Here is a 25,762-nt window from a genome sequence, read left to right as displayed (position 1 = left end):
GCAAAGATATTGTTATTTTTGGAAGGATAAAAGTGGGAAGAACCTGATAAGATTTTCTTTCATGTACTTTTTAAAGATACACTTCTATCACCAATGACTGAAAAAATATTAAACAATTTTCAAGCAGTTAGATCATAATGTGAGCTAATCACTTTATTTTGAAGAAAAGTATTTTTAAACAGTCGGGCTAGTGAATTTACTTTTAAAATGTATTGTGCTTACACAGTAGATGGTTTTATTTCCATGATGTTTTTTACTACATAATTATACATCTTAATTACGTAATTACTATCATAATTATTATGTAATTGCATGTACTTCCACTAATTACAAAATCAGGAAGTGTAATTATCTAGTAAAAACTTTATGAAATTTCATGCACTAAAAATTACTTAAAAGGCTATTCCAGTGGTCTAGTGGAAGGCTTTCCATGGTTAGTCTTCTTAGTCATGACTTTAGAAGTTGAATTCATAGGCCAGGACAAGGAGGACAACTACAAACAGACCAACACTAAACTGAGTTTTATAGGTAAGATAGTCTCTATCCTTTTTGAGTTAAAGTTCAGGAGCATTTTAATTTCTTTGTGACTATGGATTTGTGGTATGAACATTTTATGTTTGAGTTAGCTATCACAAAAACTGTCAATGAAAAGGGCAGTTGTTTATTAGAAAAGATTGGTTAATATAATTGGCAATCAAGACATTTAGGTTACAGAACAGCCAGGCATTCTGTGATTTTATAATGTGAATGACTTAGTTAGCTATCTCTGTCTTTAAAAGCGATAATAATAATAATAATATTCACTATTTTTTGGTTTTGATTTTAGTTTGGACAGGTTTTTTTCCAGTTTGTGTTTATATTTACTAAGACTTGAGCAAACATATCAAAAGAGCACATTCTTTTTCTACTACTTGATGTCAAAAGCAGCTTTTGAGACATAAACATAAAATGCACAAACATGTAACATCAGACCATAAATCAAGACAGAAGGTTTAATTCAATAAAGCTATGATGCCTTTACCATTCAAAACGACATACAAATTGCACAGTGAAACAATAGTCATGACAGCAAATTAGATATGACATCTAAATTACACTACAAAGAGAAATCCCAGAACCATTTTTTGGTCTGTAGAAGTCTATTTTAGCCCAGGTTTAAAACCCAATCTAGAGACTGCTTTATTGTCTAAGTGGGGTAATGTTGTAGAAGACTAATTGGAGGTTGGTTGAATTAATTGCACATTAATTAGGAGGAAAGGGCTTATAATACTCATGGCAGAGAAGAGAGTAGATCCTTTAAGTATCATGATAGAATGTACTATAAGTTTTAGCAATGAATATTAATCACTTCTTGGCCTTTTGGCTGAGATCAAGTGTAGGAATTAATATCAAATGATCAATATTTGTGTAACATGTATGTTATCTACTATGATATAACATAAATAAAGCACTGGGGGGTTAAAAATGGTTATACTAAGTTTTCTTTCCCCCAAATTAGTATTTTTCATTAGAAGTATATTGAAATACCCACTTAAAATGTATCACAGTAACTTCTTTTGAAAAGGCAGTCTTAAACTTTAAAAGGTTCATTCAGCTCTGTAATCTTAGAAGCAGATGATGTTTCATTTCCTCTTAGGGCATTCTATAAAGACACATTCTTCGTAATTTTATCGGTTATTGACTTGGTGACTTTTTATATCAGCTAAAATTTCTAATAAATGTGAATTTTAAAAAGTTAGTGAACAATATGAAAATACCAGTCCCATTTGCTTCAAGCAAATTTTAGAGGATTTATAGTCATTCAGAAGGGTTTCATGGTCTCAGAAATGTTTGGGATTTAAACAGGTTTAGTCTGACTCCGGTATTTTCCTCTTGTTAGGTAGGGATTCTTTTTAAATTGCATATTCTTCATTTACTTAGCCCAGAATTTAATGTCTTAATCATTTCTTATTTGCCTTAACTCTATTGCAGTAATGTTTCTTCTCATGGTTTCAAAAGTATTTATGCTCTCCCTGAGAGACAGCACTGCCTCTCACACATCCCCTTAATTTTTTGTTTTTGTTTTGATGGTTGAGGTTTTTTGTTTGTTTGTTTTGTTTTGTTTTTTACCAACTGCTTGTGTTGTACCAGAACAGCCTTTAATGGTTAAATGTTTGCTTAGTCCTCATCTTTCCCGTTACTGACATAATGTTTACACTGACTTTCTATTTTGCTTTGCTTTCTTGCTTTTCATCTAAATTGATATAGGTCTTCATTGTCCTGTATAATTCTTTAAATTTTTCAAAATTTTCAAATCAACCATAACTTTTGAAGTCTAATAATGGTCCTATGATGTCTCCAGTTACCCTATAGCCCCAGGCCCAGATCTGATGTTGATTTTCACATTATTAGTCAGTCCCCATTTATAATGCTACCCCTCATATATAAAGAAAAACCCATCATTGAGTTGACTCATTCCTAGAGTAGTTCTTCCTGTAGTTGTCATGAATTTATTCAGATTCATGTGCTTTCTCCTACCTTGTGTCTAGAAGACAGCAACTAGACAGAATTAGCCACTTGTCATTGCATTAAATTGACTAACATTAATTGCATTCTCCCTGGTTAATGGCCCTGGGAAACCTTCTCTCCTTGGTCTGTGTGCCAAGCACGCCTACCATCCCTTGGAACTTAAGGCTTGAACCAGATGTGCTCCAAAAAAGATAGGTTTTCTGGTAATTTTATACTTTGATGTACTTTACTTGTTTTAAGAAATTGTTGTAAACTCAAATTCACACACAAAAAAAAGGACCACAAAACTAGGTCTGTGTGTCTTTTTCTCTGTCCCCTTTTCTTGCCCTGCATTTATTTGACCCAATTCGTTCAAGGAGTGAGTCTCTGCCCTGTGTGATATGTAAAGGACACAATTGTAAGCAAGACCTAGTTCCTGCTTCTAGAGATAGTACTATTCTGTGTGTGTGCATGTGTGTTGCTAGGGATCAAACCCAGGACCTCATGCATGCTAGGCAAGTGCTGTACCACTGTTGTATACTCCTAACACTAGAGGTGATACTGCTTCTGATGCCTTGCTTATTCATGCATTCATCCTCTAAATACCTACTTTTTATAGGACTTGATACTTTCTTTTTATTTTGCAGTGCTGGGAATCAAACCCAGAGCTTCACACATGATACTACTGAGCTACACCTCCAGCCCTTAGGACTTTGCTGTTTTATCGAGAACACACACATCCATTATCTTTTACTTTTTCCTATCCAGTCTTGTTAGACAGGGTTAGTTGACATTTTTTCAGATGAAAATACAACCTCAAAGAGATGAAATGACCAGGATTCACAGAAACTGAGCATCTGCTTCGAGGAAAGTTTCCTGGTAGAGATGGAATCTGAGTTGGGCTTTGGAAAGTGGGTATGATTTTAATAGACATAAATGTAGTCATGTACTCTGAGACAAAGTTTTGTCTTACTTTTCTTTAAGCTCTCTTGCTTATCTACCTCTTATAAATCAAAAAACCACATCTGACAAATGCATGGTGATTTTAAAGCATGTCTGAATTGGAATATAGTCTAAAAGTGCTTACTAAAGAAGCTGGCCTGTGTAAAGCTTTAAGCCCAGGACTATAAACTGGAAGGGCAATTGCTCTTTACTCCCGGATGTAGCTGAGGGTGGTACTTTGAAATAAATTGATCCATCCTTCAGGATATGTCTGTCAAAAGTGTATCAAAATGTTTCCCTATCTTAAATTAATTCAGACTATAATAATGTAAGTATTTTGACATGAAAATGTTACATACTGTGATATATTCACTTACCTTAAAACAGACATCTTTAGCTTTAAAAGAAAAAGAAGTATGGTTAGACAAAACAAAACAGAAATAGGAATTAAAAGGAATGAATGACTGACTTTACTAGTTTTATTTAGAAGATAAAAATAAAGTCTCGTTAGCATTGTTGACCACAGGATATGAAAATGTTTTACTTAAACATGATTATTTTAACTAATGTGGTCAAAGTGTAAACATATGTGGGACCTGTTTATAAGTCACTGTTTATTGCTGAAATAACTCCTATGTTTTATTGGCATATTTTAAATTGTCTTATCCAAAAAAAGCATCAATGCTGAAAAGTCAATCAAATCCAAGATAAAGAAGCCTGAACCTGAGACTGTCTAAAGAAAATTATTCAATAGAGCACACTCTGGTCTCTGTTAGTGAAGGCTTTATCACTTTTAACAAATGTGCCACAGTAAATTTATTAGTATGCTACAAAGAAATTTTCAAAATAATTAAGACTAAACTACACTTGTCAAAATAAATGAATGAAATACAATTTTGAATCATCTTTCTTCACTTATTGCTCATTTACATAATTCAGTAACTTACACAGGAGTCTTTCAGTCATTGGTGTGAATTAGCAAGGTTCTGCTATTCCTTGTTGTACAGGCAGGAATTATGCTACCATGTAATTAGCTATTCCAGACATGGACTAACGGGAAATACCAAAGGGCACAGCAAAATCTAAAGAGACAAGGCAGGGAATCTAAAGACAAGAGACAATCAAAGACACCCAACAAACTCAAGCTGGTAGACCACAGGGAATTCTGAATGAAGCCTCTTAATTTATTTTGAGAATAAGAAATCAGTAGTATGAGAGAAATCTCAACAAGATTAGCTGACTAAGCCTACTTAAAAAAAAAATCTCTATAGTGCATGGTGCGCCAGGTTAACCACTCCTGTTTGTTAGTCTGTATACAGCTCAACAAATAGCCAGCAAAGCTTTTCATGGGTATATAGTGGCTTTCCATTGAGGTTTTCACTCTTTGAAGGAGGTCGTTTGTACCAATGAGATCTGTAGATGCAAATTGCTTTCCCTATATGTGAGGGGTCATTCCTTTCACAGCCCACTTGCTCATCTCTTTTATAGAGGTTTTGTTATTTTTGTACAGCTCCCAAAGGAATGATGGGAATTGTGCCCCACCCCCCATCTAACTTAGCATCCAAATCTTTTTCCTCCAGCTCTGTGAAACTTTTGTGTGCTGATCTTTGGGAACAAAACAGGCTGTTGGCAGCAGCCTTTAGCTCTGAATCAGGAAACTTTTTTTTCCTTCTTTCAACCTAAAATATCATCTCTTTAGATTTGCCTCTCTTGCTCACCTTATTCTAACAAAATATCTTTTTCATTATAGCAGTGTCACTGTAACATGCTAGGACATATGGGAAATTCTTGGAAGCAGTATCCTCAAAATGTCATTTTTAGTTTGGCTCCAAAATGGTGTAAGCTCATAGGAACTAGAACAGAGAAAGTGAAGGGAACAATTTAAGGGTTAGTTACAAAAGCCTAACTGATCCTATCACTGAAGCAGAGGGAAAGCTAATACCTGTCTTTTGCCTAGGCTTTAAGGAATCACAGACATTCCAAGGTTCTGGCCTTTGGGTAGGAGGAGCTTCAGGCACATTGTGTGAATGCTCTGTAAATATTTGGTGTTTCCTTCCTCCCTCCCTGGAGTATTTGTTGAGCACCAAGGGCGCTGACTTAGGCTTCTCAAGGGCAGTATAGGGTAATCCAGCTCTTGGAGCCAAGGCTCAGTGCATGTTTTAGCTTTCTGTTCCTTAATAGATAAGTGAAGTTGGGATGTGTGACTTAACCCCTCTACCGCCACACTATAAAACTGCAAGGAGAATAGTACCTGCCTCCTAGGGTTCTAAGTTAAACAGATTAATTTAGAACAGGGCAATGTGTAAAATGCCTAGAACAGTGCCTGTCACATGACAATCATGTAATAAATGTCAGTTGATTTTATTATTTCTGATAATAACATTTTGTCCAAAGCACTATTATAGTACTTAGTAGTCTAGTTACTGTTACTGCATTGCTTTCAGCAGCCTGTCGATGACCATATTTTGTTCAGATTTGTGCCCCCAAATGCTAATGTACAGTTCTAGACATGTGGTGAATGGTCCCTACTCACAATGAGACTAAAATTTGTCTTGATAGCTGTTTTCTCAGGGTTTTGTGGGGGAGGCATGGTACTAGGGATTGAACCGGGCACTCTACCACTGAGCTACATCCCTAGCCCTCTTTACTTTTAATTTTGAGAGAGGGTCTCACTAAGTTGCTGAGGCTGGCCTGGAATTTATAATCCTCCTGCATGAGCTTCCTGAGTAACTGGGATTACAGACATGTACCACTACACCCAGTAATTTTCTTATTTATTAAAATAGCATTCATAAAGTATATGAAAAATATAAATTTAATTCTCAGTTATCTGTACTTAATGCAAGAAATTGAAACACAAATCATTCACAAACATCTGTTTTTTGTCTGTCCCTTTGCATATTTTCCACTAATACTAAACAATCAGTAATAACAGTTGGCTTTTTCTAAGGAGAGTAAAGAAAAGTCGTAATTGTTTGAGGAACGTCAGCCAGAACAAGTTCCAAATCATGTACCTTTTAGCAGAATAATTCTTAACCAGGGTATATCTTTTGCACTTTTAGAAATGACTGGGGACAAGACAGCTGTGTATTTAAAAAAAACTCCACAGGTGATTCTGTTGCACACGCACAGTGATGAGAACCTCTGAGTTAGTGAAACTCTTCAAACTTTAATATTGCTTCTTGTCAAATATGCATTAAGTCTGACTTTGATATAGAAAAGAAGACTGGGTGGCATCTAGATAACAATTTAAATAGACACTAGAAAGGAAAATGAAGTCAAACACAAGAATATTTCCTAGATAAAGGAAGCATTTATGGTGCTATATGAGCTAATATAGCATCAGAAATAAAGTGAAAGAAAAAATAGTCTAGAGAAAAGTAAGCAAGAAGAAACTGTTCTCTGGTAATGAGCAAACTGAAGATGAAATAAATGCATTTCAACAAAATTTGGCTACAAAGCTCATGTTATTTTCCCCCATTAACTTACTAGAAAAGGGCTGCCGAGAGTGGGGGAATCCTTGAGGATACTGGATGGGTGAGTAAGAAGGTATTAAGGTGGAGGCTAGCCCAATTGTTATGATTAGGAGCCTCCACAGTTTGATTTTCCCCACTTCCTGTCTTCTACATGCCTTGAAGCCCAGATGGATTGATCTTGGGAGGAGCAGCTTTCTTCAAGTTTCAGAATGTTACCCATCCCCCAAGTTGCTTGGGACGAGATGGTAGTAGTAGTAGTAGAAGCTTTAAGAGGATTGGTTTCCCTACCTAGATTGCCAGCTTTAATCCAGTATTTATCTGTTTGTATTCTAGTCATATTTTAAGGCCTTACAAGTACAAGTGATCTTTTTCCTGCAATCCTGAACACTGTTTCTCTTACATCATAACTCTTTGGAACAAGTGCCATGCTTGATAAGTTATTACATGTCTGATGGTAACTTACACACAATAGGAACCTAATAAATGGTGTGTGGAATTGATTTCTAGAATGTAGCTTTCTGAGTTATCCTCTTTTCTCTGCTATTTCCCATCATACCCTTCAACTGTATCATAAAATGTTTTTCCATCCACGTATCTACACATTCATTGAATATTAGCCCTACCATCTCCTCACTGCACATGGACTTAATTCCCACCTTAATTTGCCTGCTCTCTTGACAATTTCCACCAGAATTGGGCTATTTATCATGCATACATAAAGTCCAGCTTACTCATTCCTTTGTTTAAACCTTTAGGTTCTATTAATTAAATTGATACCCAGTTATATTATAGAATAAATTTAAAGAATCTGAAAAGCATACTTCAAATGAAGGCTGTCCTTGCCTAGGCCCATTCCTTCCTCCCTCGGAACCTATATACATATGATAGCAGCTAGCCATTTTGCTTGCCGGTTTATCTACTGATATACAGTTCTAGCTCTTTAATGACCTTGCTATCTTTAAATTTCTCCCAGCACTCCAACAAATTTGTGATTTAGTTGGCTAGCCTTTATTGTATCTTTAAATGTCTGGAGGCTGGTTCCAGATAGCTCTCCTGAAGTTGGGAAGGTAAGGAACTGCTGAGAGACTTGCACACTGGTCTTCTCTTATCTCCCCCTGGGACCCTAAGTGGAGCAGCATGCAGGCACACATGCTGATGTCAATGTAGGTTTGTAAACAGTTCTATTAGTAGACTGGGGCTGGGGGTGGTGGTGCATAGTAAGCCCACAAGAAATCTGGAGATATCTATGTCTTGGGTGTAACCTGCAAGACATACTCTACTAGTAATCATTGCATAATATAATTGCAGGAGACTGAGCAACTTAGAAAATGTATTCCTGGCTTGCCACTAACTCACTTTGTGGTATGGGCAAACCATTATTACTCTTTAATTTAGTTGTCTTATTTGTTCAAAAAAGGAAAAAATAGCATGTGTTTAAAAAGTGCTCTGAAAATCCTCTGAAAGGAGGTCTGTAAGTGCAAAGTACCATTGTTGTTTTTATTATTATTATTATTATTAGTGTTCTGTATGATTTTGTTTTATGCCATATAGGTCACAGATGTGTCAATTTTTCTCATTGATAAATTACAGAACACTTTCATCTCACTCTTGTTCATAACATTGATAGCAGTTTAGCACATCTTTATTTTAGCCACAGTTAAAGTTATGTCCAAAATAGATCTCATTAATAAAATATAATTACCAAATTAAATAGATCTATACTACTTTCTATTGTTTTTTTTCCTCCTCAAAAAAAAAATGTGGTTACCAACAACTACTAAATGAGACCTTTAATTACTGCCAATCTTCTCTTGAAAGTAACAGTGCTTATCTTGAGTACTTTGAACTGTAAGTGGTATTCAGTACACAGTGGGGTTGTAATGCGATTATGAAGTGTACAAAGTTAGTGATAAATAAGCATGATAAACCATATATTTGTATTAGAAATAATATTTGAATTGTCAACTGAATAAAAAGGCTGCAACTGCTGGTTCTTTGGGGTGCGCATATGATAAAAATATAAGTAAGTATACTTGGAATAAAAAATTTTGTACACTTCCATATATAGTACAGCAGCCTTTTAAATTTCAATGAGTTTTTGAATATACAACATTTAAATTACTGGGAAAATTAAAAGATTTGCTTTGTCTTCTGATAGGTTTTCCTAATTTGTTTGTGTGGTTATGTGTGTGTGTGTGTGTGTGTGTGTGTGTGTGTGTGTGTGTGTTTTAATCTCTTAGCTCATTCATCAGTAGAGACTTTTGGCTTTTATGTAAAAATACTTGTTCTCTCCCAGGTTTCCAGTAAGTTTCCAGTGAAGTAACAATGAAAATTTTATTTCTCTGTAATTACAGTAGAACTTGGGTATAAAATTATGCAAAAATAATAAAATTTTTCTTTCCCCTCCCTTTTGGTACTGGGGATTAAACTCAGGGGTACTGAACCACTGAGTCATATTCCCAGTCCTTTTTTGTATTTTATTTAGAGACAGAATCTTACTGAGTTGCTTAGGGCCATGCTAAATTGCTGAGGCTGGCTTTGAACTCTTGATCCTCCTGCCTCAGCCTCCCTAGCTGCTAGGATTACAGGCATGCACCACCATGCCTGCCTCCCCCCACCCCCCTGCCTTTTTAGTAATTAACATTGTGAATTTCATTTCTATTTCACAAACAGGTCCAATGAGGAGTAAATTGTGTGCTTGTATTTGTAAGAATGTTGTAAGACATGGGGCCCTGGAGAAGGAAGGATAGCTGCCATAAGGTCTTAAAAACCAGACTCACACCATATGTCATTCTAAATTATTTAGTTTGCCTAAAGAATACTTAAAATTTTTAGTCAGTTGTGCATATTTTTAACATGAAGATTTTCAACAGAAAGGCACATTTTGCTGGGTACAGTGGTGCATACCTGTAATCCTAGCCATTCAGGAGGCTGACACAGGAGGATCACAAGTTCAAGGCCAGCCTCAGTAACTTAGTGAGGCCCTAAACAACTCAGTGAAATCCTGTCTCTAAATAAAATTCAAAAACAGCTGGGGATGTGGCTCAGTGGTTAAATGCCCCTGAATTCAATCTCTGGCACAAAATTAAATAAATAAATAAATAAATAATGAAAAGGCTGGGAATGTAGCTTGGTGGTATAGTGCTCCTGGGTTCAATTCCTAGTACCAAAAAAAAAAGCCACATTTCTACCTTTCTTGTAAGAAACCAGCATCTGACTAGATTAGGTCAACATTCTGAATAGCTACAATTGGTGAAGGTAAGTAGCACCTAAGCAGTTTAGATAGAACATGGATTATCCAGTTTGCCATAGCCTCACCACATCCCACTTCATTCATTTCTGTTGCCTGTGTGGCTACTGTAGGTTTTTATTTGCTAAAAATATCTGCATGTTTGCCCCACCCCATTTTTTAACCAAAAAGGAAAAAGGAAAGAATAAGAAGACATAAAACTTGGGGATTTAAAAAGTAAAAGATATAAAAAATGCAAAAAAAAAATGTACAAATCATTTAAAGATACTACTAAATAATTATATGATCTTGGACTTTAAAGTCTGAATAATGTAAAAAGATAAAACATAGTAGGTAACCCTCTCTATCATGTAGTTTTCAAAGCACCAACATGTCCTCCATTCTCTGATTTTTCACAATATCTCAGGGAGTAGGATAACAGTTACATACTCATTTCACCAATGAGAAAACCAAGTATTGGTGAGGGTCATTAACTTGCTCAAATTTGCTAATTTGTCCAAATTTACAACTGCTAAATATTGGCTTTGAGGTATGGCTCATCTTCAGACTGTCCAAATTTTCTGCCAGTGATCAAAAGCTCTTTATCTGTGCTGTCCATACACAGCTATTGATCTCTTGAATGTGGCTAGTGCTGCTGAAGAACTGAAGTTTCAGTTGTATTTAGTTTTAAGTAATTTTTTAATATTTATTTCTTTTTTTTAGTTTTCGGTGGACACCACATCTTTATTTGTATGTGGTGCTGAGGATCGAGCCCAGCGCCGTGCGCATGTCAGACAAGCACGCTTGAGCCACATCCCCAGCCCATAGTTTTAAGTAATTTAAATGGAAAAATCACACATGCCTAGTGGCTTCCTTATTAGTCAGCATGAAACTCAAAGAGTTTTTTTCCTCCTTAATCTCATGAGTCTGTTAAATACAGAGATCTTTTTTTTTTTTTTAAGTTGTGTAGATGGACACAATACCTTTATTTTGTTTATGTGGTGCTGAGGATTGAACCCAATGCCTCACATGTGCTAGATAAGTGCTCTACCACTGAGCTACAACCCTAGCCCCAGAGACCCTTTTAATAAGCTTCATCAAAAGGTTTCTGTAAGGTCTTCCAGTATCTTACTCATGTGGCAGGCATTTGTTCCACCAGAATTTCAAGATATGTTGAATATCTCTCTACATAGGTTTCCCTCCATAAAGGCTTCCATTGCATACAATAACATTCTTTCTAACAAAGTAGGGGGTCTCAGTGCTAAGATTCTTGTATACAGAATCTGCTGAAATTTCTAGTTCAGATAAAGAATATAATTTGAGTTCTATCTGGACATCTAAAATGTGTAATGATAGTCTCCTTCCCTCATCTTTTCTGTGGTCTAGGATATTAGTGGCTGTTTTGGAATCATGTAGGAAACTTATTCTCAGATGACTAGCTGTTTGAATGGTATTGAGATTGACTTTTAGAAAGGTAGGACTATTAGTGGGCTGTGCTTGTGGCTCAGTGGTAGCGTGCTCGCCTAGCATGCGTGAGGCACTGGGTTCAATCCTCATACCACATAAAAATAAAGTGAAGGTACTGTGTCCACCTAAAACTAAAATAAATAAATATCTTTAAAAAGAATGGTGGCTATTAGCTAACCTCTATGTCAGTTGGTATTTATCATTAAATCTGAAATGGTGGGGCTGAGGCTATAGCTCAGTAGCAGAGCACTTGCCTAGCCTGTGTGAAGCACTGTGTTCAATCCTTAGCACCACATAAAAATAAACAAAGGCATTCTGTCCATCTATAACTACAAAAAAATTTGTTAATCTAAAATGGTTTGACTTAAGATACATCCTGATTCAGAGATGTTAAAATATGAAGGAGGAGATTCATCTCAAAATTGGTGATGGTCTGTCAGTGGGCTCTGTTTGATCAGCCTATATCAAGGGACACAGCATTGAGATGCAAATGTGAACTCCTGCTTTGCCCTGTGCTTAATTAATCCCTTCATCTTTACCAAAACAGGATCCGCCACCCCCACCCCATTTCTCTCTGCACTATGGCTACCCCCTTCTTCACTACCTTATCTTGAATTTGATTAATTAACAGAAAGAATTCCTAGTAGTTAGGAGAAGATTTAAACTCTTACTTGGTAACAGTTTGATCACTTTCTTTAAACACCTCTCTGTCCCCCATAAATGCAGACCAGGATATATATATTTTTTTATCATAAGTAGTATTGGAACAAGCTTAACCAATCATCTTCTAGCACAGGCAACTCTGCAGCACACCTTTTTAGAATACCACATGGTGTAATTCAAATTATCATGTCAGCTATCCAGTTGCACCATTTATTTTTAAATACTGGAGTGTTTACCTGAAATTTTTTCTTTTCATTTTCTTGTATATTGTTATTGCAATGACTGGTTTATGGTGCCTCAATATCTACACTTTCTGTCACTTAAAGAAATATTTTTCTGTGTCTCCATAATGATCTTCTTGAACATCTTGAAATATTAGGTATTATGGATAGATTCATGTCTTTTTTCTCTTCCATTGTGTCTTCTTAAGTCTTTCCTTTATTGCAGGCTTTGAAATATTTAAGCACTTTTAAACTCCTGCCTTAGAAATTTGTACCAGTCTTACTCTTGAAACTGAGCATGTCTCCTGAAATCTTAAGAGCCTTCTAAAGAAATTTGGGAGTTTGAGTCTATAAAAATAGAAGAATATATTGCCTACAGTGGAGCCTGGCACCTTATAGTTACCATTTCAGACACTACTGTGTAAAATTCCCTTTCAGAGTTTACACTTACCATTCAAAACTCGAGTGTGAGTTAGGAAATATCATTTATTTAGTGACAAGGAGTCTTAAATGTTCTGGTAGATGTGTTGGTTTGAACCAGATAAAATTACTGGCATTTGACCGTTTTTGATCTATAAAACATGGCAACTGCAACTATAATGCACCAATAAAAATTTATATGTGGGAAAAGAACATGGCAACTTCACATGGTACATTGTAATATAGGTTCAAACCAGCCCAACTTATATAAATTGCTTTGTCTTACTTTTGCTATTTTCCCTTGTTTTTTTCTATTGTAATTTTTTTCCAGCAACCTTCTCTTTGCTACCCTCTTTTGTATTTCTCAGTTAATAACGTTTTTTTCTAGTGCCCTTCTCTTCTCATCTAATTCCCCAAATCTATTTAGCTTCAGAATTAGTTGCACAAAGAAGCCTGGTTGCATAGTACCTCCATGATGCAATCAGTACTTACCACTTCAAGTGTTTGACCTGTTTCGGGATTTTCATTATCCTAAAAGGGTAGTGTCACTGAATACATTTACTACCCAATAAATAAGCCACCACAGTTCCTTACTTTTCAGATGAAAAAAAAGCAGAAGGAAAAACAGCTACTTTTTTGTTCAACACAGATAGAAGCCATGCTATGTGATGTCTTTGTTATGACATGATTTGGCTAAAGTGTCTCTGGAGAATAAAATTAACTAATAAGTACCCTTTGTTATATTCACCTTTGTTCAACTGAATGTAAATCAATAAATCCCTGAAGTTTTGAATAGTTTATTGTCTTTGAATCTTTGTCTCAAAAAAGAAATGGAATATGTTACATTTTATGATTAAAAGTAATCACTCAACCATCACTTGGTTTAAAACTCCTGAAATCCTATCATTTTTATTTCTGTCCATTTGTATTTGTAGTCTGCTAATTTTTAGAATGATATTGTGAGTTTTGATTTATTCAAACTCATCCATATTTTTTTAAGTTTTTAAGTTCAAGATTTGTCAGTAGTTGGTAAAACAAATAAAAATTTAATTCCCTTTTGGGGATTGAACCATTCAACCCTTTAGATGTGGTAATGCTAATCTTTACAATAATTTGCTATATAGATGCTGCTCTCTGCATTGTACAGATGGGAAACAGAGAAACTGAAGTTATTTTCTTGGATGATAAACAATCTAATTTAGACCCATAATTGAAACTTGGGACAGAAGACTCCATAGACTTAAGCCCCACTGCCTTTTCTCTGTGGTATACTTCTAGCTATTTAAAAAGAAACCCCTAAACATCTGGTTAAGTTTTGTTTAACAAATATTGATTGCCTACCATGCATCAGGTGTAGAGAAGGTATCTGTTCTCCTGGTGCATTCTACAGAAGAAAAGAGAGGCAGAAGATTATTTCAGAGAGTACCAACTCCTACTGAGACAATAAAATGGGATGTTTGATGCAAGTGAATAGGACAGTTTTAAGAAGGTGGTATTTGGACTGAGAATTGAAGGACTATAAAGCAGCCAGAGAAAAATTCTGGAGGCAGTGTATACTACACCAAGGGGAAAGAGGCTGAGCTGGAGCATCTTGCCACAACCAGGAGGCGGGTATGGCCCAAGGACAGCTGCAGGGAAAGGTGGCAAGAGGCAGAATTATAGACCTGGAGTCTAGGGCTAGATCTCTGAAGAATGGCTTGGTAAGAAGTGGGAATATATGCTTAGTGCAGTGGGAAGCTCTTCAAGGCTTATAGCTAGGAAGGTGGCATGGTCTGAGGTAGGATTTATAAAAGATCACTGTGGGGGCTGGTGCTGAATCTTAGTATTAGAGCACTTGCCTAGAAGGCACAAGGCCCTGAGTTCAATTCCAAGCACCAAAATATTCTCATTCATTCATCCTTCCCCCGTCTGTCTGTGTCAATCTCTTTCTCTTTCTCTCGTTACTATCTGGTGAATGACACTAAACCAGATTGTATTTTCAGTGTGGCAGCCTTTTGAAAGTTTCCCCTCCACCAAATATCCAACCCATGGAAGCACCCCATGTTTTTCTAGAAATGATGCACAGAGGCCTAGTAGAACATGCTAAAGCCTTAAAGTTGTGTACTATTCAGGAAGATTCTGAAGAACACCTCAACTTTAAAAGGTGACAAGGATTCAGCTACATCTCCAGTACTTCAGTATATTGTTTTTTGCATATTGTGGTAAGCAGCTGCTGGAAACCTAAAGACAGAGTCTGGCAGTGACTTAATTTGTAAATTGTGTTGCCCCAATGTGTACTATGAATGGAATTCAATAATTGTGATCCTAAACAAATTATTGTTATATACTAATAATCAATAGAGAACCTTTCACAGTGGTTCTTAGTGCCCTGTGAGACCTTTTGGTTTGTGCTTTCTTCTGGTACATTTGAAATAAGTCACTGGCTTTTAAAAACATTAAATATACTTTTCACTTAAATGTTGTCTCTTGAACTTTTGAGTGTGAGAATTGATTTTTTTTTAGTGGGGAAGGAATTGTGTTTGATCTTATTTTTAATTACTATTTTTTAAATACATTAAGGACTTTTAGTAGTAGTAGAAGATATTAATTCCTTTAAAAATCTGGCTGTGTTTCCAGCTCCACATTTGCTTTTCTGTGTTTTTGTGAACAACTGATCAAATTAGACTCGTCACTCTTGGCTTGTGGTGATTTGAAATTGAAATGGAATATATTAAAGCAGCCAACCACACTGATTACATTGCAAGCCTCATTTAATTTCATACATTCACACATTACAGTAAAAGGCGGCATTTTTTTAATGCATGATTGTGACTGTACCTTGAGCAACTCCAAAGGTCATCTGTAATGGGTGCATAATTTGTTAGTGTTAGATATCTGATTTGTGGTAGGTGTTCCTCAGCCTGATTTGTACTAGTAGTAAATATGGTGAGCATCAAAAGTCAAATCTGTAAGAAGTTCAGCCTGTCACATTTGGTGATACTGTCTTACTCTTCATTGGTCAGTAGACCACAGTAAATCACGGAATAGCTGTCATTCTTAAATCGAGAAAGTGCCGGTACTGAGCCCCTGTAGCACAGGGGTTAAATGAGCTATTCTTCTTAAGAGGGCAGGCTGGCCCAGGTGAAGGTTGTAAGAGTATTACCAGCACAGCTAACAGCACTTGCTTATAGCTACTTGAGCCCTAGTCCCAAAAAGGCTATAAAAGGACTTTTCCAGTTTTCTAAGAATGAGGACATTTGTGAGCTTGCTCTATTTTTTTCTTTTCTGTAGCAGTGAGTTCTGACTTCATTTCCTCTGTGTCTTCTGTGTGACAGGCACATAGAATAGCCCCCAAAGATCCACAGCAGGATTAAGACAGCCTCTGCCCTCAAGAAGAGGACAATCAGTCCAGGCATGGTGGTGCACGCCTGTAATCCCAGCTACTGAGGAGATTGAGGCAGAAGTATTGCAGGTTAAAAGCCAGCCTGGGCAATTTAGGGAGACCCCAGTGTCAAAATAAAATATATATATATATATCTTAAAAGGTTTTGGGATATAGCTGAGTATTAGAACACTTGCCTAGAAAGTCCAAAACCCTGTGTTTAATCATTAGTACCATTGAGGGTGGACAATCTGATGCAACCATTTGTCCCCTGCACAGTTTTTATGATATGAAATGTCTTTAACTCTGTCCATGACTCAGGAATGCAGGTTGCATTAGGCAGCCCTCGTTGTTCATAACTCCATCACATGTGAAAGTTACCACCGTACTCAAGGATACAAGCTCCTGTGGACTTTATGAGAACTCACCTACTTTCAGAACTCAGTTGCAGAGTTGCCTTTTATTTTAGGTTTGATGGTGGACACTTTTTTCATTTTGATCTGCTGTTTGCAGTTTAGGATTTGTTTGGAGATGTGTTGATTTGTTTTTGGTAGCTCCAATTAACCAATTTGTTATTTTTCAGCTTTCAAAAACAAGAAATACCTAAATCCAGTTTTGAAAGCTTTGTTGTTGAAATTCCTGAGTGGCAAAAAATAAAAAATAAAAGAAATATTCTACTGAATCTATTGGAAGAATTACTTTTTGTAACTTTTTAAGAATCATTTTAAAAGAGCAGTATTCTGGGTCTATGTTCTGTATGATAGTAATGCCACTTGTACTCCTGGGGGGAACAAAGTTCCCTGACTTAAGAAGTTTAGAAAATGCCATATTCTCTTTGCTTTGTTGTTTTCAATGTGTATTAGCATATTTAAGATTAAAGATGTCCTGCAATAGAGAAAGCTTTATTTTATATCAGTTCTCTCCATATTTGTGTGGTTTTGTATATAGTTTGGGAAATGCCAGAATAGAATTTTGACGATTGCTCTTTCTCTTTTGCCTTTGATTAACCCATTATGTTTCATCATCCCATTTATGGAACACCCAAAAAACTTAAATTGAGCAATAAATATACCACTTAGGGAAATTTTGAAATAAATACTTAAGTTTTTAGAGTTCTATTCTTTTGAGAAAAGTAACAGTGATAATGTTCATAAATACTATTAATGATGATAAATTTTATAATCTCTAGATTATGATTTCAAACCTATTTTAATGCACCTGTATCAATTTCATTGAAATATCAGCAGAATTGAAACTTGGGAGTTAATTGGTTAATAGATAAAAATTTAAGCCCCCAGTCTCCTGAACTAACTTACACATATTTATTGAACAGCTGTTATGTACTTAGCCACTGTGAGAGATAGAAAATAAGTGTAAACGTGATCAGTCTGAGCCCTCTAAGTGGTATAGTAAGCATACTACCATGAAACAGCAGTGAGTCATGTGGAAAAGTGCCTCAGGCAGCAGAAGCAGCCACATATGACTCTGGAGTCCAGAGTTCTGGTTGCCTGGAAATGTATATAAAAGACCAGAAAATGTGGAATAAGCACATAGTAGCCATGAGCTAAAATTAATAGTACTGAGGGATTATGGATAAAGAAGTGAGCTGGTGAAGAATAGATCATATTCTGGAGGGATGATCAGAAAGAACCAAACTGCCTGTGAGTATTGCCAGCTACCAGACTTTAGGACTCAGGGACACCTACATGCCACACTGAAGGCTGTTGCTTAAAATGGTTCAACATTTTAATAGTGTGGCATGACCTAATTCAGAGATCACCAAGTCAAATCCCTTTAAGCACTGGGCAAGAAAGCTGATGAAACAGACCAGGTATAAGAAAAATAGGAATTGTCAGGATCACATGAAGAGTCAGTGCTTTTTTTTCATACAGAAAACATGGGCTCTGTTTTGCCAAATGCTCTGATTTTATATCAAACAGAATAAGAAATATGGATGGTCCTGTGAAATTATCCAGTGTTAATTGCTGGTTCAAATTTTTGTTTTGTTTAATAAATACTGGGAAATACTGGGTAAGAACATGACAATTCTCTCACATTTGTTGATTGGAGTAATTTGGTGTAAGAAATCTGTCAATATCTAGCCAGGTACAGTGGCACACACCTGTAATCCCAGCTGTTCGGGAGGCCAGGCAGGAGAATCGAAAGTTCAAAGTCAGCCTTAGCAACTTAGCAAGTTTCTAAGCAACTTAGTAAGTTTCTAAGCAACTTAGTGAGACCCTGTCTCAAAACTTAAAAAATAAAATGGACTGGGGGTGTGGCTCAATGGTTGAGCACCACTTGGTTCAATCCTGGGTGCCCCAAAAAAGAAATGTGGCAATATCTAATAAAATTGAAGGTGTGCAAACATAGAACTCAGCAATTTCAGTTCTACGCATATGCCCTAGAAATAGACCCCTGGGTACCAAGCCATAAGAGATTTGTATAGGTGAGTATATTGGTATGTTTATAATAATACTCGAGGTAAGCAACTGTGGATAGAAAAATACTACCTATGAGATGATCTATATAAATGTTATAAACAACATGAAAGCAGTATCTATATATTATTTATGTTAAAAGTATATAGTAAAAATGTAATAAGCACATAGATGGGACACACAAATTCAGGAGAGTTGTTACCTATAGGAAATGGCAGTGGAGAAGCTAAGTGGACTGGGAAGCCATTGAATATTCTAAGCAAAGAAGAGATGTAGCGTGATCTGATCTGTTTTTAGAGGTTCTGGCTGCCCCTTTATATTAGAATGAGAAGCAAGAGAACATTTAGAAGTAGGCCTGGGTTCTGGTGATAAGAAGTGACTTGAATTCCAAATAGTGCAGGTTTACTAAGCTTTGGCATTATTGACAATTAGGACAGGCTAATTCTTTGTCATGGGTCACAAGTTCAAGGCCAGGCTCAGCAACTTAGCAAGACCCTGTCTCAAAATAAAAAGTGCTGGGGATATATGTAGCTCAGTGGTAAAGTGCCCCATTCAATCCTCAACACCACCACCAACAATAAAAAAATCTAAAAATGACATGGCTCACATTATATTTCTACTGAACCATACAATGTCTAAGCATCCATACTACCTTTGAATTATCAGAATTTCTATTTAGCAGAATTATCTTGCTAAAAAACAAACTCCCTGAATTAAAAATCTTTGGAAGTCCTTTGAGGTAAAGTTTGGTACCGGGATTGAACTCAGGGGCACTTGACCACTGAGCCACATCCCTAGCCTTATTTTATATTTTATTACAGACAGGGTCTCATGGAGTTGCTTAGCATCTCACTAAATTGCTGAGGCTGGCTTTGAACTCATGATCCTCCTGCCTCTACCTCCTGAGCTGCTGGGATTACAGGTGTGTGCCATTGTGTCCAGCCTTTGAGGTAAAGTTTAAGGTTAGCATAGTATACCATGCCTTTCCTAAAGGCATTCAGTCTCAAAAACTTTTAAACCAGGACTGGGAGTGTAACTCAGTGGTAGAGTGCCTATCATGCATGATGCCCTGAATTCCATTACCAGCACCTCAAAAAAAATAAAAATAAAAAACTTTTTAAATACTACCATGCAAAGTATCCAGCTAGATTCAAGTGATAAATTGCCAACTTTCAACCCCTCATCTGATGACTATCTAACATCTCTTTAACACCTTTCAAGTATTTCAATAGTTGTTGAACAGTTAATACACTGTAAATAAGTCAAAGTAGAGGTGAACACACCATAAAGTTTCCTGTATCAGTTCTGTACTTGTAAGGGCTAGAGGTGTAGTTCAGTGGTAGATCGCTTGCCTAGCACACACATGACTGTGGGTTCCACCCCCAGCACTACAAAAAAGTTTGTGCTCATGCTTAGTAAGTTTTACACAAACCTGTAAAAGCATAAAGGACAGCTACATAGTGCTGTTGAATATTATCTTCTGGGCTGTGCACCACTTATTAGTTGATCAGATGTATAAATGGATGTTCTGAGGAGACAGACCAAAGTGGCCTTGCATACGCAGACTGCACCTAGAACTGGTAAATCCACTGGGAAAGGAAACCCCAGTGTGTTGATTGTGGCAGGTTAGATAAGAAACTGTTCTGAAAGATTGATGCTTATAAGATAATCTTTCTTTGAAGGGATAACAAACAGGAGAATGTTGGATAAAATGGCAAAAACAAAAATTTAAACAGGGATGATATTGGATTAAATGCCCCCCAAAATGAGTTCTGAATATTAAAGAAAATTGAACAGCTGTATCCTAACAGTATTTTGAGTCTCGAAATATGTTTTATTTGTGCATCAATATGTGTCTAGTATGGCTGACAAACTTAGAGAACATATCTATTTTCCAAGGGGAAAAGTTGCTAGGTTGTATCATAACTGGCACAACTTGATAACATATGCAATGCTGCAATTTCCACAACTGAGGCAGAACTAAATTTATTTTCAAATACTGTCTTTACTTTGGCTCTGATGTTGAAACAGAGTTTGAGACCTGCCAGCATGTTGCTTTTTCTCCCTCAGGAGACCTTAACATTTTGTGTGTTCTGAGACCTGTGACATAATGTCATCATGTGCTCAGAGGAGATGTGCTTGCTGGATGTTTTTGGCTAGCAGTTTCTTGCATCTAGGGCTTCCATAAATATGCATTCCTGCATGACTCCTTTCTTTCTTCCCAAGGCAAGACTACAAACTTGGAGGCACTGGTCTTTGGTTTTGCTCAGTTTAGTTTCTTCTGTTCGAGAGGCATCCCTTAGTGTTCCCTAGCCTTCCTGCTATCTGCCTCCTCCCAGCCTCTAAGAGGATACTTTCTATTTGCACAATTCAACAAATGAAAAGATTTCACTTGTGATACAATTATATTATTCTTTCCAAGTGATAATATGTATTATCACTTAACTTGCTTTGTTTTATGTCGAAGAAATGTCAGACATTAGCAAGTAGGTGATGGGTTTTATTTGCAGCAGCGATACTTTCCTCTTGTTCCTAAAATCAGACAGACGCAAAACTGTCCTTAAGACCAACCCCGAAAGCACACTTGGCTTCTTTCTTCTTCAGGGATCTGGTAGAAGTGAAAACAGACCTTCTTTCCATTTCCTCTCCTCCCAAGAGAAGCAGGATTCACTAAGGCTCTTCCTGACTATCCCTGGATCCTACCTGTATATAACTGACCCTCCAGCAAAGATTCTCTTCCTCCAGTACCCAGCACATTAAAAAATTCCAAATGCCCAGGCCAGTTAATTCTGACTCTGGGGTAAGACCCAGGCATCATATAGTTCAATTCCACTGGCAGCTGGAAACTGTTGTTCTGTCTATCTACAGTCTTACCCACCTTCATGCCTCTCAAAGCTTATTACTAGATTTAAAAGTTTTTGAGAATATGGCCATGAGGTTCCATCAGGGAAGAGCATTGTATTGTTTGTCATGACAAACTATAATGCTGTTACCACTGACAGCTGTCATTTATTGATCAGTTATGTGTCAGGCACTCTGCTATGTGTCTGTGTATGTTATCTTTATGTTTTACTACATCTTTATATATATTATATTTACTTTTCATACTTTACTATATTTTACTATGTTTAACTTTAACAATGAAATGGATCTTATTACCATTTCACAGAGAGGAAAAGGAAATATTAAAGGGGATAGGTGGTGTGATCAAAATCACAAGACCAGTAATTGAGGGGAAAGAGTTGGTAATGATATTGATCACATGTTAGATAAGAACAAAGAAGGGAAAATCTAAAAAAAAAAAAAAACACTGTACTAATTACTATCAATTATACCAATAGTTTACCATTTGTGCCTAATTACAGTATAGCACAATAATGATTATGATTATGAATACCATTAAACAGATATCATATTAACTTGTGCAAATTTCTTTTGATTACAGAACAGCTTAAATCTTTATTATAAGTAGGTAAGGAATTAATAGCTAATAACTATAGCTGATATTTTATTGAGTGTTTACTATATGTTAGGCATCACAGTAAATACTTTTCATTCATTTCATTTAACCTTAAAAAGGGAGAACTATGAGATCAGTGCTATGATGGTTATTAGAGAAGAGGAAACTGAGGCTAGGAGAGGTTGGGCAACTTATCTGATAAGTGGCACATCCAGACCCTCTAGCCAGTGGTGTGAGATACAGAGTCATATTTCTTGAGCCTTTCACTATTGTGTCTCCTTCTATAATATGCTGTAAATGAATAAGACAATTCATTAATGCTGAGCCTTTGCACCTATTACTAATGCAGGTTGGTTATCTATTCAAAACTTTTCATATGGCTTGTGAGATGGGTATAATTATTTTAAAAGTCTGTAAGATTATGTTTCCTTCTAGGTTATTAATAGTTTTAATTTTGAATATATATAATGGTAACCCCAGGAAATCTCACTACTCTATAAGAACAATTTCAGCTTACTTGTTCCTCTCTTTCTTCAATGACATAAGGCCAACCTATCCTGTTAAATAATATAATAATAATAACTTCCAGACATCCAGTTCTTTGAATTTGTGTTTCATTAAGGTCTTGTAGGATCTGTGTATATTTAAATGTTTTAATATTTTTAGTTATAGATGGACACAATACCTTTATTTTATTTATTTATTGCTGAGAATTGAACCCAGTGCTTCACACATGCTAGGCAAGTGCTCTACCACTGAGTCACAACCCCAGCCCCTGTGTATATTTAAAATAATCATTTTGTATTAAAAACTGACCCCACAACATGCATATAGAAAGGCTTAGTAACACGTTTTAATGAAATGTCTCCAGTGAAAGGCATTCAGTTCAGAAGATTATCGTGATAAAAATGAATCTTGAGAGCCAGGGTTGAAGATCAGTGGTAGAATGTTCTCTTAGCATATAAAACTCCCTGTGGGAGCTGGACACAGTAGTGCACTCCTATAATCCCAGCAGCTTGGGAGGCTGAGGCAGGAGGATCACGAATTCAAAGCCAGCCTCAGCAAAAGTGAGGTGCTAAGCAACTCAGTGAGACCCTGTCTCTAAATAAAATACAAAATAGGGCTGCAGATGTGGCTCAGTGGTTGAGTGCCCCTATGTTCAATCCCCACCATAAAAATAAAAAAAAGAAATGTGAACTTCAATGATCTTCAACAAAACATTGTCGAGATTAATATATCGAAAACTGGCATGTTGGATTCCAATTCATGGTTACGTGAACAGAGCCCCTTGTCCCAGTCATGGTTCTGACCAGCCACACAGGGTTATAAGTGATCCTCTTAAAAGACTCCATGTCTTATTTTGTCAAATGTCATTTTGGTTCAAGAGTTATAGTTGGTAGAGAGCCCATAGGCTTGGGAGCCAGAAAACCTGGGTTCCTATTGTAGCGTCTCACTTAACCCTTCAATAGATGGCTGTGACGTGGGTTTTCCAACCTTAAAAATGGGTATAAAAATTATATTTCACCATTCCTCAGAGTTGTTGCAGAATCAGAAATAATTTGGTAATACTTCAATAATGCCTTTCATAGTGTTAGTATGTAAATAAATAAATACTGTATTACATAGTTGAAATAGTTGTAACTTATTTGATATATAACGGTAAGTATGTAATATATGGAACTATTATTTGTAATCATAAATAATCTGTAGAACCTTTCTAAAAGTTCCCTAAAAATAAAAGGAAGATGATGTACTATGTCACCATCTTTACCTAAAACTAAGTTATACTGAATATTCCCCCAAACTACAACTGCTTTACAACATGTTTTGGCAATGTAGAAGTCATTTTCAAATTACCACAGCCTTCATAAACTGAAAAACTTGATATTTTGGGGAATTGTGCTACTGTTAGGATACTCCCTATGTGCTGATTAAAAGTTTCTTCTGCATTATGATCTAATGCAGAAGTTGAAAACCTCTCAGGGTCAAATGTCAGGTGTCATAATTAATTTCACCACCAAAATAGAAATAGTTATATGCCAATTCATACATGTTAATAAGTTGACACTATGTAAATAATTTAACATCCCAGAAAATTCACAAAGTCAATTGTAGCTATTAAAGTCAGATGTGGTGGCACACACCTATAATTCCAGCAACTCGGCAGGCCAGGGTAGGAGGATCACAAGTTCAAGGGCAGCAGTTAATAAATTTCAAATAAATTTTTAAAGAAACTAGAGTAATTCTCTACCTGAATTTTGGCATTATTTTACACATCCTAGAATTCTTTAATTATAAAAATGTCATCCTGGCATTTATATATCTTACTGTAGCTTACTGCTTTGCATATAGTAGGCACACAAGAAGTTTTCAAATTAGGTTGTTGACACCAAATAAATCCTAAGGACTTTTCACAATGTGGTATTATGGAATCTGTGTCTTCAATTTATGAACAGTATTAATAAATACTTGCATTTTGAAAGGTGCTTTATGCTAATCACATTCACATAGACTAATTCTGAGTAATTCCTCACAGATTCCAGGGGGAAAGAATATGATTCAAATCTCATAATCCCATTGACGGTTAATATAGCAGAATCACAGCCTCTGGGACAGGAGTCCCCTGTGTTTCTCCTTTGCTAGCAAAGCAATAAACCTTTTTTTTTCTCAAAGAGAGAGAGAGAGAAAGAAAATTTATAGCCATCCTTAGCCAAGTACTTATTCTGCTAAACACAGTAGGACCCTTTTTATTTCATTTCATCTCAATTAACTTTTGATGCTGACAGTATGAGGCCTTGTTGCTGTTTCAGACATTGCACTTACAGAGTCCCAGTGAAATTCCCATAAAGAGTAATATACTTTCCTTCTTCTAAATCCTACACTGATATGCTATCTACACATATCCTCAAAACAATCATCAATAAGGACATCAGTGAGTAGATTTCAGTAATGGAATGAACCTAGTTAGCCTTGTGATTCCCCTTATATTAGGTTGTGATAGAGAAGGAAGGATTCACTGTCTTAAAATTCCCCATGAAGCTGGTGTATTGATGCACATGTGTAGTCCCATTGACTCAGGAGGCTGAGGCAGGAGGATTGCAAGCTTAAGGCCAGCCTTAGCAACTTAGCAAGACCCTGTCTCAAAATAAAAATTTTAAAAGGAGCTGGAGATTTAGCTCAGTGGTAAAACATCCCTAGGTTTAATTTCTATTACCAAAAATAAAACTTTCAATGGAGCATATGTACCCACATTGACCAGTCTGACTAGATACCAAACACTTTGGAATCCTTGTGCTCTATGTACAGAATCAGTATATGCTAGATTTATGTACAATAAACTAAAAGGGTACCTGTTATTTGAAAATGTTGACATACGATAACAAGGCAAGCTTGATAAATGGAGGGTCAGTATGTTTTCCTGCCTATGTTAAACTTGTGGTTTTTTCTTCAGACTCACCTGTTCACCTCTACTCATTCATGGTCCCTCCCTCAGCCCAAATGTGGCTCCTTCCATGGAACCTTCCTCTGGTCCTCTGGGTCTATAGATACCTGCTCACACAATTCTTTGTATATTTTATTACACCTTTTCCTTCTCTGT

At 36.3% G+C, this 25,762-nt stretch overlaps 2 protein-coding genes and 1 pseudogene across 6 annotated transcripts in view; 2 read left to right on the top strand and 1 right to left on the bottom strand.

The window, feature by feature from the left end:
- The window catches only part of LOC113200355 (uncharacterized), a 230,240-nt gene that overhangs the window by 166,689 nt on the left and 37,789 nt on the right, over positions 1-25,762 (bottom strand). For 4 of the 5 annotated variants that reach the window (XR_013342569.1, XM_077793908.1, XM_077793906.1 and 1 more), the window contains exon 2: positions 14,247-14,289. Coding sequence is in view for 3 of the 5 variants with exons in the window: in XM_077793908.1 (XP_077650034.1) it covers positions 14,247-14,289 (43 nt within the window). In the remaining 2 variants the exon portion in view is untranslated. Of the gene's footprint in view, positions 1-3,806; positions 3,827-14,246; positions 14,290-25,762 lie in introns of all 5 variants that reach the window. The other variant, XR_013342571.1, reaches the window with a different exon arrangement.
- Pola1 (DNA polymerase alpha 1, catalytic subunit) overlaps positions 1-25,762 on the top strand; it is a 291,393-nt gene that overhangs the window by 235,103 nt on the left and 30,528 nt on the right. The window lies entirely within an intron of this gene.
- Positions 1,344-1,499, top strand: LOC113200357 (U2 spliceosomal RNA; annotated as a pseudogene).

The sequence above is a fragment of the Urocitellus parryii genome, chromosome X (genome assembly GCF_045843805.1).
Source record: "Urocitellus parryii isolate mUroPar1 chromosome X, mUroPar1.hap1, whole genome shotgun sequence".
Lineage (NCBI taxonomy): Eukaryota > Metazoa > Chordata > Mammalia > Rodentia > Sciuridae > Urocitellus > Urocitellus parryii.
Note: the sequence above shows the minus strand (reverse complement) of the source record. Positions and strands in the feature narration are given on the sequence as shown.